Source organism: Podarcis vaucheri (assembly GCF_965113315.1).
Source record: "Podarcis vaucheri genome assembly, chromosome: 4".
Lineage (NCBI taxonomy): Eukaryota > Metazoa > Chordata > Lepidosauria > Squamata > Lacertidae > Podarcis > Podarcis vaucheri.
Genome location: NC_138762.1, coordinates 25237159 through 25253398, shown reverse-complemented (window position 1 = coordinate 25253398; position 16240 = coordinate 25237159). Strand labels below are relative to the sequence as shown.

The window sequence follows — 16240 nt, the reverse complement described above, 5'->3', positions numbered from 1 at the left end:
CATTCAATTGTTTCTTTAAAAAAGATATTATTTAACTTCTCTAAGAATGCAGAAGTCCAGACAATATAGTTCTTACTTACTGAATCTTTGGGAACAATGTCCTTCAGGGAGCACTGTAGTGCTAAATGATTTATACCACTAAGTTGTGCCTCTATATGTATGTCAGGTTTCTTCACAACCAAGCAAAAGTCTTCAGTCACTATATATTCTAGAGTGATATGTTCTGGATTAATGCCAATGTTATTTGGTACGCTTGATGGCAGAAAGAGAAGATAACAAATATTATTTCTCAATATAAGCTTGGAATAAAATGCTTCAACATCAATAGGCAGATTTTTTAAGTCTAAAAAGTTTTCTGTTTAAGAGATGCTTTACTGGGAACAACTGAACTGTATTATTCAAAAGAGATCATAAAAAGCAAATCAGCAAAATATTTCCTATCTGCTCTAATTAAGATAGTTTTATAATAAGTTGTTTTAGACCAGCTCCAACTATAATCTACTCTGACAACGGCAATTCAGTTAAATGGATCAGATGATGGGACAGAGCTCAGTAATAACCCTCGAGATGTTCAGGAATTGAACCAGAGGTTTTCCAAGTGCAAAATAATCAAGCTGTTGGGTGGCTCATACAACTGATAACCCCTAGATTAAGACTACTGCAGTATGTTGTACGTGAAGTTAAAAACAATTTGGAAACGTCAGAACCAAGGGAAGCCAATGAACTCATCCTGGAGTCATTGGGGTGGGGGTGGGGATTTGCAATTTTCTCTCCACTACACACCAATGTAGTTCTGCATACATGTCCCCTAAACAAGCAGAAACCATGATATTATTTGTGCGTGGCAAACTGAAAGGCATGGGACCACCCAATCTGGAATATGAACTGGGGCCTATGTGAGGAAGGCAGGAAAGGTCTATTTGTAAAATTCCCCTATACCTGGCTTTATGATGGTCTGGCCCTAGCTAAAATATTTTAATCAATAATTGGGTGGGGGAGGAAGAACCGGATTCTATGCACAGACCCAGATTACATAATCCATCTACCATGAATGGTGTAGAAGAATCACATGTTCACGGAGGACCTACACGCAAAATTCACATCACCACATGCAGTTAAGAGATAGCTAGCTTGTGATTTTTTTATATTTACTGTCTGAACACTATTTGAATCACATCAGCAATTAACTGAGCAAATTATGCACTCTTATTGTTGCTCATTTCTACTTTATGAAGATTGTTTTTACAGCAGGTTGTCTTGAGATTCTCCTGCATAAGGCAATGAACAAATGAAATGGTAATGAGGCTTTAAATCCACTCTCCTTTTCATCACTAGAAATTGGTGCACCTTATACATTGCCACTAGAAAGCAATATGGCAAAACCACCATGTGGCAAATAAAGGCAAAAAAGCTTACCTTGAAATAATCAAAGCTTCAATATGCCCAAAGTCCACAAGGAATATTTTCATCATTGCTATATCACAAATTTTGTACTTTGTTGGACCACGGGGCTTCAGCTCGTTTGACTTCTGCAACGGCATCAGTTCAATGATTTTTCCACGACACCATATTCCATGTTCCTTGCTTTTAACATAGATTCTTGAACCTGAAATAAGTTTCAGTACACAATTTGTTGCAAAATATTCTCATTGAGAGGAACATTTGAGATTAGGCAGTCTATCACAGCAGCCATTTTGGTGGTATCCTCAAGAGACTGATTTCCAAATGAGTCCCTGGGTCCAAAATGACTGCAGACCTCTACTCTACAATATTAAAAGGTTACTTAGTAAAACCCCACAATATATATCCCCCTCACTGGAATAAAAAAACAAAACCCTGAAATTATATAAACATTATTATTAGACAAAAGATTTGAGAAGTGTTGTTACCTAGTTCCAAAATGTCACTAGGGTAGGACCTTTTATGATTGCAGAATTGCCTCAGAGTTTTTTCCAAACGAACAGCTGCTTTCTTCTGTGAAACTTTTCGAACGTAGAAGTGGCAAGGATTTAGAACACTGCTGACAAAAACTAATTCTGGAGCATCTGTGTGGTACAGAGTGGGTAAGAAAGGTAATGTGAAGAAAGGTAAGGTGAAGGAAGATCACAGGGAACATTTATGCACACTACTGAAAAACAACATTTTGAGACAGTACAAATTAATAAGTTTGTATTGTTACAGAAAGGGTGACATGCACATTCTGAAATGATTTGGTGCTCATTTCTGAGAAAGGATTTGAACACACCAATGAATGTGCAAACATGCCTTTAAAATATGCTTCTTCACTTAATCGATCAATACTTTATTAATGAAATCAATTATGTAATAACTGATTTCATTAATATAGCATTGATTGATTGGTAAATCCCTTCCAGCTGCAGCCTATGTAAGAAAAACAATGCATCAAGAGCAGGTTGCTATGTACTTGTAAGAATATTGTTTTAAAAACAAAGGGAATTAGCCACACAACTCTGGCAACCGGTTGGAAAGTTCTACTCACTTTCTTGGTCATCTTCAATGATTTCTTCAATTATGACATCTGGAGTGGATGCTGTCTGAGGTAAAGCAGAAATGCATTTCTGAGTGAATGGAGGAGTCATTTCTTGGAGGTGGGTATAATTTCCTTCAAGACATGCATCAGAGTCTGGCAGAAGAGCAACTGTGCCAATGTCTTCAACAAGCGGTTCAAGGTTTACACTTATATGAGATGGAACATCAGTTCTGAATTCCTCTTCCATATTGCTCAGTTTTACAAGGCTGCCTTCAAAACTGCACCTAGGTTGACAAATTGTTCAGAAAACATATCGTAAACAGTAGCCATCACTAACATGGAAGAGCAAACACTAGGTAGAAATAATAAAGTGCCTATAGGGTTTCAAGATGCACACATAACACCCATTAATATTTCAGATCCATTAGGTTTGGAGAGGAGTACAAGACAGGGCTGCCCTTTCTCTATATTGATGTTGGAACTGTTGGCGTGTGCAGTCAGATAAAAAAGGGATATTTACAGTTTTGTTCATGAACCAGAAGAATTTAAACTAGTTTTGCATGTGGAGAGACATGAAACTACGACATCATAACCATCACCACCACTGAAATTAATGAAAAATAATTAATAGTTTGGGTAGAATTTCAGGGTATACAATTACTGAATGAATCTGAATGAATGCTACTTTGTGTGCTGACTGCTCATTTTATTGGTACTCAGAGGTTATTTGGATTCCGAGAGATATTTCTCATATGATTAAAATGAATTTAAATCAGATGAAAAAATGTGATTCCCAGTGATTTGGAAAGATAAGCATTGCTTATTAGCATTCAGGGTTAAGTTAATACACCCAAGATAAATACTGTTCCACAGATATTAAAAATACTTTGTTCCCAAAGTGTATTTTCAATATATTAATGGGACATTTTCAAAGTTTTCTGCGGGATAACTCACCACCCTGCTTGTCACATAAGAGAATGCAGCTGCTTTCCCAGATATTAGGTTTTATCTTAAGATGTATTTGTTGGCATGTGTAAGTTTCTATAGCCTGCTCCAGCTAGGATGTCTTTCCCACCATCACAGGGCTATCTACTACTAAATGACTAGTAAAAGATATCATTTTGATTGGCTGTATATTATTATTTACTGTTTTTTAGTTTTTTTAATGCATTGATATTACTTGCACACAATCTTAGAAAAACAGCATCCTAAAACATGGCGCATTATTAGTAAGCAAGTCCTAGGCTTTTAATTATTATTTTTGCACACTACATAGCAACTCAGCAATTTATAAGTATAATTCATGACTACAAAACTCCTAAGATTTTCCAATTATATCCAAACTATCAAAAATCCTATTCATTATCAGAACCTCAGAACTATTTGAGCATTACTCTCCAGTTTATTTCTGTACTGTTTCTACCCCAGCACAGTTCCAAATAAAAAATATCCTGTGTTACTGAAGTACAAGATGAGGCACAATGATGAATGCTGAGAAAATTGATAAACCTGCAGCAGCCATTTTTTATATATAGGAAAATTAACACCACAACAGAAGTACTTACATGTTAAGTGTATCAGGAAAAAATTTCCCCAGGTTTTCTAACATGGGGGTAATCTTTTCAGAGTCCATGTGAAACCTGTATTAAATATACAGGAAGTTCAATCGTTTGCAACCACAATAATTCATTCAGGACAGCAATATTTAACACCATAAATCTACTACATTCATAGAACAATTTTATGTTAATGCCTCAAGATCACAATCAGGTTTAAACTACAAAAACCCACAGAGTTACTCCCCAAAAACAAAAACACGAGATAACCACCACCATGTATGCCACAAGTAAATACAGCAATAGAAAGTGTTAACAGTAAAAACCATTTAAGAAACTCCTGCTCTAAAAGCCTTCCCGGTTGGCTTTTTAAAAATGTTTTAAAGCATCCAGTGAAATGCAAGAATTGCCAGTGTTGTGTGACTACCAAGCATATCTAATGAGTCCTATTTTACAGATTAACTGACGCTACCGAGAATGACCTGCTCTGTGCATAAGTAGAACTTATTCCCTAAAAGGTGGAAAGCTGATGGGATAATCTCTCCAAGCTCTCAGAATCCAGGAGGGGGTATATAGGTGAAGGTTCTCTATAAGGCATGGTGGGTAACCTTTTTTTGGCTCAACCACAGACATTCACCTTTGGCCAACCCTCTGGGAGCTGCATGCCAGCAGTGGGTGTGGCCACCAGTGTATGTCCATGTGCATGTGTGCGCATGCAGAGACACTCCCACTCAGTTAATCTATGCACGTCAACTAATTTGGGAGGGTGACCACCTATTTTCCAGTTATCAAGCCATCAATTTAAGGGCTGAGAAGGGGGTGATCTGCATGCTCACTGGGAGTTAATGAGAGTTGTAGTCCAAAACATTTCTAATGCACCAGGCTAATAGATCCGCCATATAGCATGCTGAACTCCAGACCTCCTGCAAACGGTCGAGTGAAGTATATGCAACTCTTAATTTTATTTATCAGTTCTACAAATTCCGTATGGTTTTTTTAAAAGGTGAAATGGCAGTTTTTTTAAAAGGTGCAGTAACTCTGCTATCCACACTAAGTAATTCTATGAATGTTTACCTTGGAAGTGCTCTTTTTTTCAGACGATCTAGTTTTAAGACATCTTCCTCCAAAGTCATTTTTAAGTTGCAGAGTACCTAGAATAAGAACACCCTAATTTAATTTACAGTAAAATATAGCAACTAATGGGAGCTGAACGTGGTCTTGAATGCTGGAGAGCTACTGCTTGTGTGAAGTTAGTGATGTCCCATTTGATTTCAAAGGAAACAATTTCAAAGGAAACAACAAGTCCTGGCTGGTGCCCTCATTGCTGCCCTAAAGATTTCAGAAAGGATGATTGTGGAAAGGCTGCAGAAGTAGCTGTTGCTCTGGTCAAGCATGACTTAGGAAAGGTGAAGGCAGATGCCAGGCCTAATATGCTATAGAGAAATAAGTCTTGAACTGGCTAGGATGAACCTTGAAACTACAGTGGTACCTTGGTTTACAAACTTAATCCGTTCCTTTCACCCGTTCTTAAACCGAGGCACGCTTTCCCTAATGAGGCCTCCTGCCATCAGTGCCATTTGTAGAACAAGGTAAAGTTCACAAACCAGAACACTACTTCCAGTTTTGTCGAGTTCATAAACTGAATTGTTCGTAAACAGGGCTGTTCATAAATCGAGGTACCACTGTACTTCTTTGAGGATGTGGTGTAAAAGGGGGTGAATGCTTAAAATCTGTCTACAGTGGTACCTTGGGTTAAGAACTTAATTCGTTCTGGAGGTCTCTTTGTAACCTGAAACTGTTCTTAACCTGAGGTACCACTTTAGCTAATGTGGCCTCTTGCTGTTGCCGCACAATTTCTGTTCTCATCCTGAAGCAAAGTTCTTAACCCGAAGTACTATTTCTGTACTATACTGTACTGTACTATACTGTACTATACTACTAGTATAGTACTATACTATCTACTACTATCTACTACTATTTCTGGGTTAGTGGAGTCTGTAACCTGAAAAGTATGTAACCTGAAGCGTATGTAATCCGAGGTACCACTGTATATGTATTTTAAGTGCTCTGTGCACATCCAGCTTCTGCCATACCTTCTCAGAGGGATGGAAAGGGTTAGGACAAAAATGGTAAGCTCTTAAGATCTATGAAAATGTGCAGTGGCTTTAGGAATAAAGGAACCAAAAGAACCCTGAAAAACTAGCTGAGGCTTCAGACCTAAATCAAATGATCCTACCTTGAATGCTTCTATCACACTAAACTACTGTGACAATGCTTTCTGTAAAAAAACAATTCAGTAGAAATAAAAACCAAGCCAAAGAGGAAAAATCTGATAGCTCTGACATGAGAAATTAAAGACTAATGGAGAAAGTTCATTATTTCCACTTGCTTAAAAACATGTTGTTTTTGTTTTCAGTCAGCTATATGGAGACTTCACTGGCTTGCAAGTTACCACAATAAGCAAATGAGTTCAATTCCTCTACTTAATTGATAAAAAAAGCTAATTGTTGGCTACCAACAATGCTTGCAAACTCTGCAGTAGCTGCACTGTTATCATCTGGTTGTTGAAAATTGTGGTTGTATTACTGAGAACTGCTTTGAAAAGATATGTTTCCTGAAAATAGGATATAAAACTTTCAAATAAATAAATACATACATACATACCCAGAAGGAAAGTTAAGGAATCAAATGATTTAATATTAAAGTTACCTGATTTAAAGTATGGCAAGGCTTTAAGGAATGGGTTGCTTTAATCTCCCTTGCCATTTTTATGGCTCCATCCAAACTGTTTATTTTCTGCATAACCGATAACTGAACACTATGTATATCAGTTATATAGTAGCTGGTGTTCATTATCAGTTCTGTCTCCAGTTTCCTTTTCCTAATTGAATACAAAGAAAATCAGACCTCAGAAAAAGTTGATCACGTTACAAATAATAACTCTGAATAGTAAACTATACAAAACAAACATACAGTACTCATGTTAAAAATAAGGTTTTGGTGATGACATTAAAATTACAAACTACAGAAAACGCCAGATTTATATTTACTGGGTGATGACCAACTAAGTTGGTGATAACCAACTAAGAAATACTCAAGAGTAGATCTACTACAATTCTACTACAATGAGTGCACTCAATGGATTTCTTGAGTATGATTAATGCTGGATAGCTATCACCTATTGTCCTCATAACAAGCAACTGACTGATACTGCATACATCACACAAAAATGCATCCTTAACAGCCAGCTCTTCATGCTGAACACATTTTAAAAGCTCAAGGGCACAAGACGTGCAAGCATCCATAGCACTCCAAACAACAACCAACTACTGTAGTAGAAATGAAACTGCAAAGATCATAGGGAACAAAGAGAGAGAGGTGCAAGAGGAGGAAAATTAGAAGGTGGGTGTTTTGAAATATTCTTGTTTTGAATATGCAACTGCCTTTTAATTCATATGGGCATATAGTGAAGTATTGCACAAAAGGACAAATACAGCAAGGGCAAAAATCTACCCTGAAACTTGATGGTCAGGTCTTTGCCGATAGCAACTCCATGGTAGCGTAAACAAAGGATCTGAGCTCACAGTTTCCCTGTGTCCTTCCAGGACTCCTGCTACATATAGTCCCACGTCACAGAAGCAGGCATTTTGCTAAACATTTTGCCACACAGAAATCTGCATTATTATAGTTATGTAATACTTTTCAGATAAATTATTAACATCAAAGTAAAAGCTTTAAACTAGGTTACCTTGAATTTACAGAAGCAATAATATCTGAAAACGTGTCATTAATAACACTTGCAATCTTGCTTTCTTCTTCTTTTGCTTCGGTGATCAAATCCTCAAGCATCTTTTTCATTTTAGGGGGGAAGTGACAAAACAACAACCTGTAATTCTGTATGTGCTCTATAGCCAGCAGAACTAGATTTACAAATAATAAAAGCAGCATATAACTTTCAGGAACAACCTTCCCCCTTTTCTCTCACATGGTGGCAGTAGTTGAGAAGTAGTGATGTACATGAATACAAGGTTGAGGTTCATATTTTACAATGGCTACATGGATGATACATAACATATAAGGTCGAGCAAATAACTATTAGTACCCAATTGTTTAAAGGTACTCCAGCAACTTTTAGGTATTCCTTCATCACTGGACAACACACAAAAACATCAGTTAATGGTGTACAATGCAGTAGAAATTATTAATGTTATGAAATGATTTCTATTCTGCCTTTGGATTCAGGAATCAGCAAGGCTGCTCACAGTATTATATGTCACAATACAACTGGTAAAAAAATGATCAGGACTACAGTACAGTCACAGTTAATACAATGATGAAGATAAAATCTCTTTTCAGAACAGCCCTATATTGGAAAAGCAAAGAAGCAAGACAAACTTCCTTAGGGAGGAAGGTCCAAAGTTTGGTGCTACCTCTGAGAAAGTCCAATCCCAATTTTTTTTTAATGGCTAGTGCATCCGGGGCTTCAATGGAAGATGATGATGATATGCAGGTCTGTTCAAATGGGAAGACAGTACTCCCTTGTTTTTGTTTGTATTTTATATATTGTGATATTTCCTGTGAACCGTCTTAAGACCTCTGTGCATAGGGCAGTATATAAATTAAATAAAGTATTGCAGACCCAGACAGTTTAAGGTAATGGTTGGGAAACTAAGGCCTGGGGGCTGAATATGGCCCCCATGCCCCTCTATCTGGCCCTTGGAACTATCCCATGAGCCCTGATTCTGCCTGGCTGGAATGTGCCCTTGCTTGTCTGAATGGAGGCTAGAGAAGGGTGTGTGAACACTGTTGCGCAAAAGTAAAATTTAATTATTTTGCCTACTTTTGTTTCTGGTCCTACCCATCACTGGTATGAGGCCCTCAGCATGCTGCCCAGAAGGGAAACACTGCATAGGATGGTTTTAACCTTTAAAACAAACACAAAACCCTCCAACACAGTGCAATTGTTAAAGCAGCCTTCCTTATTTAACACCCTGGCAAGTGGCACTGTGCATCATGTTCCCAGCTTCCATCTATACATTGGTGTTTAAAGCCCTAAAATGACTTAGGACCCAAATATCTTAAAGACCATCTCCATCCCTGCAGACTCTCTAGGTAGTTAGTTCTACCACCCACAGGAGTGCAGGAAATGAGGGCCCTTTATCTATGGCAACCCATAAGCTGGGAAACTTCCACCCCATAGAGGTGCATCAGACATCTTTGTTGCATAGCTATACTGAAGGCCCACCTCCCCCTGGCATTTGACAATTAAGGTGTTTATTTTGTGGGGCCCAATCTTTTTTCCTGAATCTGTACTGTACTGATTGCAACCATTTTATTTGCATTAATAATTGTATACTATACATGTATACTATATTGTTGTAGCTGGCCCTGGAACCTTATAGTAAAGAGCAGGCAGAAAATATTAATACATAATCGTAATTTAGAACTAATGTGAATGCTACAGTGGTGCCCTGCAAGACGAATGCCTCGCAAGACGAAAAACTTGCTAGACGAAAGGGTTTTTCGGTTTTGCGTTGCTTCGCTAGACGAATTTCCTTATGGGCTTGCTTTGCAAGACGAAAATGTCTTGCGCTTTTTTTTTAAAGCCGCTTGAAGAGGCGCAGTTGCGACGGACCGTGCTTCGCAAGACGAAAAACATCGCAAGACGAAAAGACTCGCGGAACGAATTATTTTCGTCTTGCGAGGCACCACTGTACTAGGGTATAAATTATTGTGGCTGCAGTCTTCTCTAGAAAAATGCAAAGCTGCTAAGCCCATCTAAAATGGTAAAATACACTCTTCACAACAGTCTCTACCTGAACATCAAGATGCAGCCTGAAGCCCAAGACTAAAATACAGAGTCCTATGCGTATATGCAACTCTCTTCCAATATATGCTGTATCTCTCTATCCTTCTTCAGACTAATTCTCAACAGTACGTCCATCCTGTCTGCATTAAGCTTCAATTTTATTCACCCTGATCCAGTCAATCGCAAATGCTGTCCCAGAATTTTCCCAGCCTCCCAATGATAGAGGAGACATAGAACAATCATCAGCATACTGTTGACATCGCATTCCAGATTTTTGGATGACCTCTGCAGTGGTTTCATACAGATACCTTAGGCTTGCCACTGCAATCTCCAAACACCACCTTCTGAGTGCTACCCTTCAAAAAGGACCAGGACCAAATGCAGTACAATGCCTCCCCTCCCAGCTAGGAGATTCAGGAGGATGCTATGATGGATGGGATCAAAAGCCAGTGAAAAGTCCAGGAGAGCCACAGGGACCCACCCTCATTGCTCATTTCAAAGCATTTTTAGTAATAATCCGAAGATCTCTGGGGGTTTCAGGGCAACCAAGGAAGTTGTTTCAAAACCAGAAAGAAGCCAGGGTGAAGATCTAAAATAACTGGTATCCTCCAAAAACACCTGGAGCTGAGCTGACATTAAATTTTATAGCACCTTGCCGAAGTATTGTTAGAGAAAGAATTTCTGGGAACAGACCTCAGTATAAACTAAAATCTGAAATACTTCAAGCCAAGACACAGAATTCTTTTGGCCTACCTCCTCCGCACTCTTTAACCACCCAAGATTGTTTTTAGCTACTTCCAAATCTTTCTCTATCTCTTGTCGAATTTTGCTATTCTGGGGAAAATAAAAGGATAACAATAAAATTAGAAGAGAGAGCTGCTTTAAACAAAGGCCCTCATAGCACTGTAATTCAATTAATTTTGATTATTATCTTTTTTTAAAAATGCATGTGTATGTTGTTTTCAACAAGTAGCAGACAGGGTTTCTAAAAATAAAACCGGAGTATCTCAAAAGAGTAGAAATCAAGAATCCGTACCCTCAGGTTAATCATTTAATAATGTGGTATAGTCACTACAAGGTTATCTCTTTAACAGTTCATATTTCATTCTTCTTTTAAAAAACAACAACTAACACCCTGTAAGCTTTCCACACAATTTTTTCATTCATGAATGCAGAGCTGTTAATCACTTCTTTCAAAAAATTCAGATGTATTTCTGAAGAGATGCCAAGACTATGAAACGCTCTCATCTAAGGCGGCTGTTTCATAGCCTTGGCATCTTTTCTTCAGGATTATTTTGCTCCTTTATCCATTTAATTCTTTGAAGGTTCTGCTCTCCTCTTCTCCACTGTTGGGAGTTGACATCTCAGTTCACTACAGCCAACCGACAATCACCAAACAACAAGTTAAAACAGGACACTGAACTGCCCCAAATCTAGTGACAGTAACATAACTATTAAATGTAGGTGCTTTATTCTCAGGAGAATGAGAAATCTTCTCAAGGTGACATATTTTAACCCAGAACACATTATGGAGTACAATGAGTTTGAATAATCATTGATCTCCACTTATGTAAATGGCTAAAAAAGACAATGCAATGTTTTCTAAAAATGCTACAACACATTTGGGGGGCAAGAATCAGAGAAGGCTGTCACACTGCAAAATAAATTCTTGCAGGTGTCACCAGTAGTGGCGAACATTAAATGACCAAAATTGATGGAGAAAAATATCAGTATCCGGTCTCTTAATTCTCTAGCCCCCAGTGATTTCCAAAAAAGGCATCACTTTGTTGCTGTGCTTTTTACCAGCAGTCCAACAACACAGAAGTTTAGCAAATATTTCTTCAACTCACAAAATGTCATTGTCACTAGTCCAATTTAGTTACACTTAATTTGAAACACTTTACTAAGCAGACACAAAACCGATTAAGATCGTTTACATACCATATCCGCTGTAGATGGTTCTGATCTTAGATAGTGAGCTGGAGTCCAGTCAGCAGAGTTAATCGGCTGATTGATGCTTTGAGTATTAAACCTAAAAATCAAATTGTTATATTACTTAACAAAAATAATACCTTCAATAACACATCTCTTCCGACTTCCAGGGGAGGAACACAGTGGATTGCACGTCTTTTGTCAGTACGTTGCTGACAGATAAATTATGTGGCAATTGATGATAGCCAGACATAAACATTGGCTATTGAATTCAGTCTGGAAAAAAGTGTTTACAGGGGATTAACCGCTGGTGCTCTGAAAAAGCCGTTTTCTGCATCAAGAGAACAGGAAGCTGTCAGCTCCTGAGAACCCTGATGGGGTCAAGTGACTTTTAAGCATAGGAATCAGCATCTTGCCCAAAAGCCTTGTAAGAGCCCTGATGGGCATTGGATCTGCAAAAGTCTCCCTTAATCATTTCTAAGATTGTTATAATTTATAACAGCCCTTTTTTCCTTTCTTTGCTTTTTGCTCCTTTTTTCTTCTCTTTCTTTTGTGTCCCTTGCTCTGGGCCATTATTGGTCCAAGGATTACACAAACATGAGAGTGGTGGGTGGATGGATGGACTCTGAGTGAGAGGCAGGGCAGGGAAGGGAAGACCTCCCAGAGGGAGAGAGACTGGAGGAAAAAAGGAAAGCTCCTTGGTGAGAGGTGGGCAGGTTTACTACTTTCTGTGTGAGACAAGGGTTAAGAGCTACCTTTGAGGACACTATTTTCTTTTCTCTTTCTGTTTATAATTAGACTGGCTTATTTTATCTTACTGTATCATGAAAAAGCTTTAATAAAATCTTATTGGGGGAGGACACATGCTCTTCTGAAATATTCTTTTTTGTTGCTAATTTTAATAAGCTATAAATGTTTTTAATTGTTTTAAACTTTTCTTATAATTTTAAGGTTTCTTGTAAACTTAGGAGTTTTGCTGCAATGAAGTAAATTTTGTAAAATAACTAATAACCTTTTACTGTCGCCTCAAACTTTTTTCTTTTTAAACAAGACCAAGCTATTTACCCTCACATTTTTAGAGATAGAACATAGAATTACAATCCTGATGAAAGCCTAAAAAGGTAAAATGGGTTGATTGGAATTTTATAGGGAGTCAAGAAAAAACAGAATGAATAAGTTGCAGCAGCCTAAAATGTCATTTTCTTAGTTTCTTCGGCACACAGAACCCAGCAGCACTAAATATTAAATATTTCACCAACTGAACAAAATCTTAACGGATTTCCTTGTAAACAACAGCATTTTAAGAGCCAAATGATGAAATAAAAAAGTTTACTAAAAAAGCTATTATTAAAATTTAAATATGTTTCAGCCCCACATGCCAACTCATCAAGTCATCAAAACACCCTCAGATTTACCTTTTATTTTTTTGCAGACTCCTAAGACGGACTTTTTGTTCAAAATCTAAGGTCACCTACAAGAAAGGAATGGAAAAGTTCATAGTACTCATTTCAATACTTCCTAGTACAATTTCCAATACAGTACTCAACACTATTGGATCCAATCTTTCTTAGATTGCTGCTTATATTTTTATTTCTGTTCCAGGTCAGCAACAGAACAGGAAAGGAGACAGTAGAGACAACATGAGAACTGGCAATGTCCTACCCATGTACTCTTAAAGCTATTCTCCGACAAAACATTTGGCTGCAGATTTAATTTTGTTAGTATCCCATCAGAGGCCGATTTAGGGCAGTGCAACCTAGGGGGCAGTGCAGGCGTCACAACTATGACACAGTGAGTGGAGCAGGATGGAAGGAGAGAGGTGAGGTGCCAAATTTTGGCCTTGCACAGGGCACTGCTGAAATTTGAAAGTTTTAAGTCTGCCCTGATCCCATATATCCCCAAAGAAAGCAAATCAATTACTTGTGAAGTATAGCTATCATATGCACCAGCCCTGTTGGAATTCTGAATCTGCAAGTCTAAAAAGAAAATAAAGAGACGCAAAAACAAGTTAGTATATGAATGCTCTTGTTATTTAAAACAAATTAACACTCATTAGAGTAACACAAGCACTGAAGTTTGAAAACAGCAATTTCCATGTTTCCATAGGTCTTTGGCTGGTCAAGATGAGGGAGGAATTGGAGGAGACAGAATAGTTACGGCACTTCCAGAAAATGTACTTATTGAGCACTCATCCTACCTTATCCGTTCACAGGTAGATTAGATGATTTTGGAGACTCAATCAACTGTCACACAAGATTTGTTTTAAGTGTTTTCCCACTTTCCAGTGCATTTTCTCATCATGTTCCTTACTGCAACAAGTTTTCTCTCTTGGGGAAGTAGGTTTGTTGTGAAAGAACTGCCAATCAAATAACTGCACAGCCTGAATTTGCCCAAAGACCCCCCCCTCAGGCCAGATTTAGGTTTGATAAGGCCCTAAGCTACTGAAGGTAATGGGGCCCTTTATATGTCCAGCTGTCCTTTGTCAACAAAAATTGTTGCTGTTTTTTGCGTTGAATATATGCTATATGGTAATTTATGAACCTAATAGGTATCTAAAGCCATTTGCACATGCTGCCATGCAACCAGTCCACGCAGAATGTAGGAGCCCTATATATAAATGAGCAAACCAGTGATATTTTAGGAAGCAGGCTAATGGGCGGGGTCCATTACTTACATCATAGGAGCCTACACAACACAAAACACTGTTGCTGTATGTAGGTTTTACTTTATTTGTCTTTTATCTTATATTTTGGAAATGTACATCCAGCTTTTTTCCCTTTAAATTTTTTGGGGGCCCACCAGAGAGTGGGGCCCTAAGCTATAGCTTGTTTAGCTTATACATACTGACCCCCTGTCCCCCCCAAAAAAACAGCAAACTGGAAGCATTGTTGAGTAAGAAATTACAGGTTTTGCCTTTGGTTGACTTCTCTCACATAAATCATCTGGGTTTGCATTCTACCAAAGTCAAAAGCTGCAATCCTGTGCTACTTAGATGAGCATCCCACTGAAAACACAGACTTTCTTGTGAGTAAAAATGCATAGGATAGGGTTTGGAAGGCAGGAAATAATATGCCATATGCTTATAAATTAAAAGTCAAGGCCAACTTCCATTGTAGGTAAGGTTTTCCAGAAGTCTAAAGGAACACCTAGCATTATTTACAGATGGCCCTGAAAGTTAATTGATAAACACCCCAACTCCAAAAAAACCCCCAACCCCACAACAAATTAACAGCCTGAGAGCTTTCTGTATTTTAAGAATCGCTGCGCTGGGACCTAAACCTAAAGCAACTGTGGGCGATGAGGGCCTAACCTAACAGAATATACTAATTTTCCGACTATAGATTAGTCTTTTTTTCATTGTTTCGATTTCTACACAAATCCTGCTCCGTCACAAACGAAGGGGCAGTGGCGACCAGGTAATATATGGTTTTACATTTGCGTCGAGTCACCTAAAGAACTTCATAATTAAAAAGTCGGGTCTCGCCGCTGGAAAGATGGCGGCCGACTGAGGCGGCCTCTCGCTCCTCGTCTGAACATGCCCGTCGCGTGTCGGGGAAAGGAAAAAAAAAGAGAGGACCCAGATGGCCTGCTTTTCTTCCAGGGAAACGGGAGGAGGCGTGAAATGCTGCTGCGGAGGGAAGACGGGGCATCCCCACCCAAGGGGTGTTTTGTGCAGAGTTTTGTCCTCCAGGGAGGAAACGAACCGTAGTTTCGTGCTTGCTCGAACCAAGCAACAAAACGCCACCGCAAACCTTCCCGAACTCAACAGGTCCCGTTTGCGAGTGTTTAGGATGCGGCTGCGCGGGTTACTCGCGCGCGGGGTCCCGAGCCGCAGCCTCGCCTACTCGGAAGCAAGCAAGCCGCCTGCCCCGGATTAAACGAGGTGGTGGTGTTTTTTTTTGCAACCCCCAGTTCTCTAACCCGCTGCCCCTTGCAAAACCCTCTCCTCCTCCGAAGGAGCGTCTTGTTCGCACACTCCACCTGAGCCGGCGTCTCTCAACACCCGTCGCGGCGGGGCTCCGCGCTGCCAGCCGCCCTCGAACGGGCTTTTCTGCTGGAACCTGCCTCGCCTCTTGGCGGAAGCGCCCGGGAAGGACGCCGCCGCCGCCGCCATCTTCTCCGCCCTCTTTCCCTCCCTCCTTCTGCACCTCGCGTTGCCCCGCGCGGCGCAAACCGGCCAAGTTCCGAGTCACCGGCCAGCGCGAGCTCCAGCTCTTCTCCGTATTTGTTTGCGCCCACCTTCCCCGGCACGTGCGTTCCGACCAATGGAAACTCCTTAGCCTCCTTTCCGCAGCCAATCGCTGCATCTCGGGATGGAGCGGGGGGCGGGAACCCTCAGTGTGTGCATGGCAATTTAAATACTGTAATAATAATGATTAATTGCTGTATTATACCTAGGATGAGATTCGCAGGAGGGCGCTACTGTACAATTGATTGTAATCATTGATATGC

At 39.4% G+C, this 16240-nt stretch overlaps 1 protein-coding gene across 3 annotated transcripts in view; it reads right to left on the bottom strand.

Moving 5' to 3' along the window:
- The window catches only part of RNF17 (ring finger protein 17), a 107247-nt gene extending 91242 nt beyond the window's left edge, over positions 1 to 16005 (bottom strand). The window contains exons 1-13 of one of the 3 annotated variants that reach the window (XM_082220392.1): positions 15770 to 16005; positions 13709 to 13764; positions 13204 to 13259; positions 11798 to 11888; positions 10610 to 10690; positions 7796 to 7896; positions 6757 to 6928; positions 5122 to 5198; positions 4057 to 4131; positions 2501 to 2775; positions 1890 to 2045; positions 1417 to 1606; positions 81 to 252 (exon numbers count right to left, since the gene is read on the bottom strand). In XM_082220392.1, coding sequence (XP_082076518.1) covers positions 81 to 252; positions 1417 to 1606; positions 1890 to 2045; positions 2501 to 2775; positions 4057 to 4131; positions 5122 to 5198; positions 6757 to 6928; positions 7796 to 7896; positions 10610 to 10690; positions 11798 to 11888; positions 13204 to 13259; positions 13709 to 13764; positions 15770 to 15902 — 1635 coding nt within the window. In that variant the 5' untranslated portion in view covers positions 15903 to 16005. The remainder of the gene's footprint in view (positions 1 to 80; positions 253 to 1416; positions 1607 to 1889; positions 2046 to 2500; positions 2776 to 4056; positions 4132 to 5121; positions 5199 to 6756; positions 6929 to 7795; positions 7897 to 10609; positions 10691 to 11797; positions 11889 to 13203; positions 13260 to 13708; positions 13765 to 15769) is intronic. The other 2 variants (XM_082220390.1, XM_082220391.1) reach the window with 2 other exon arrangements.
- Between the last annotated feature and the right edge of the window lie 235 nt (positions 16006 to 16240).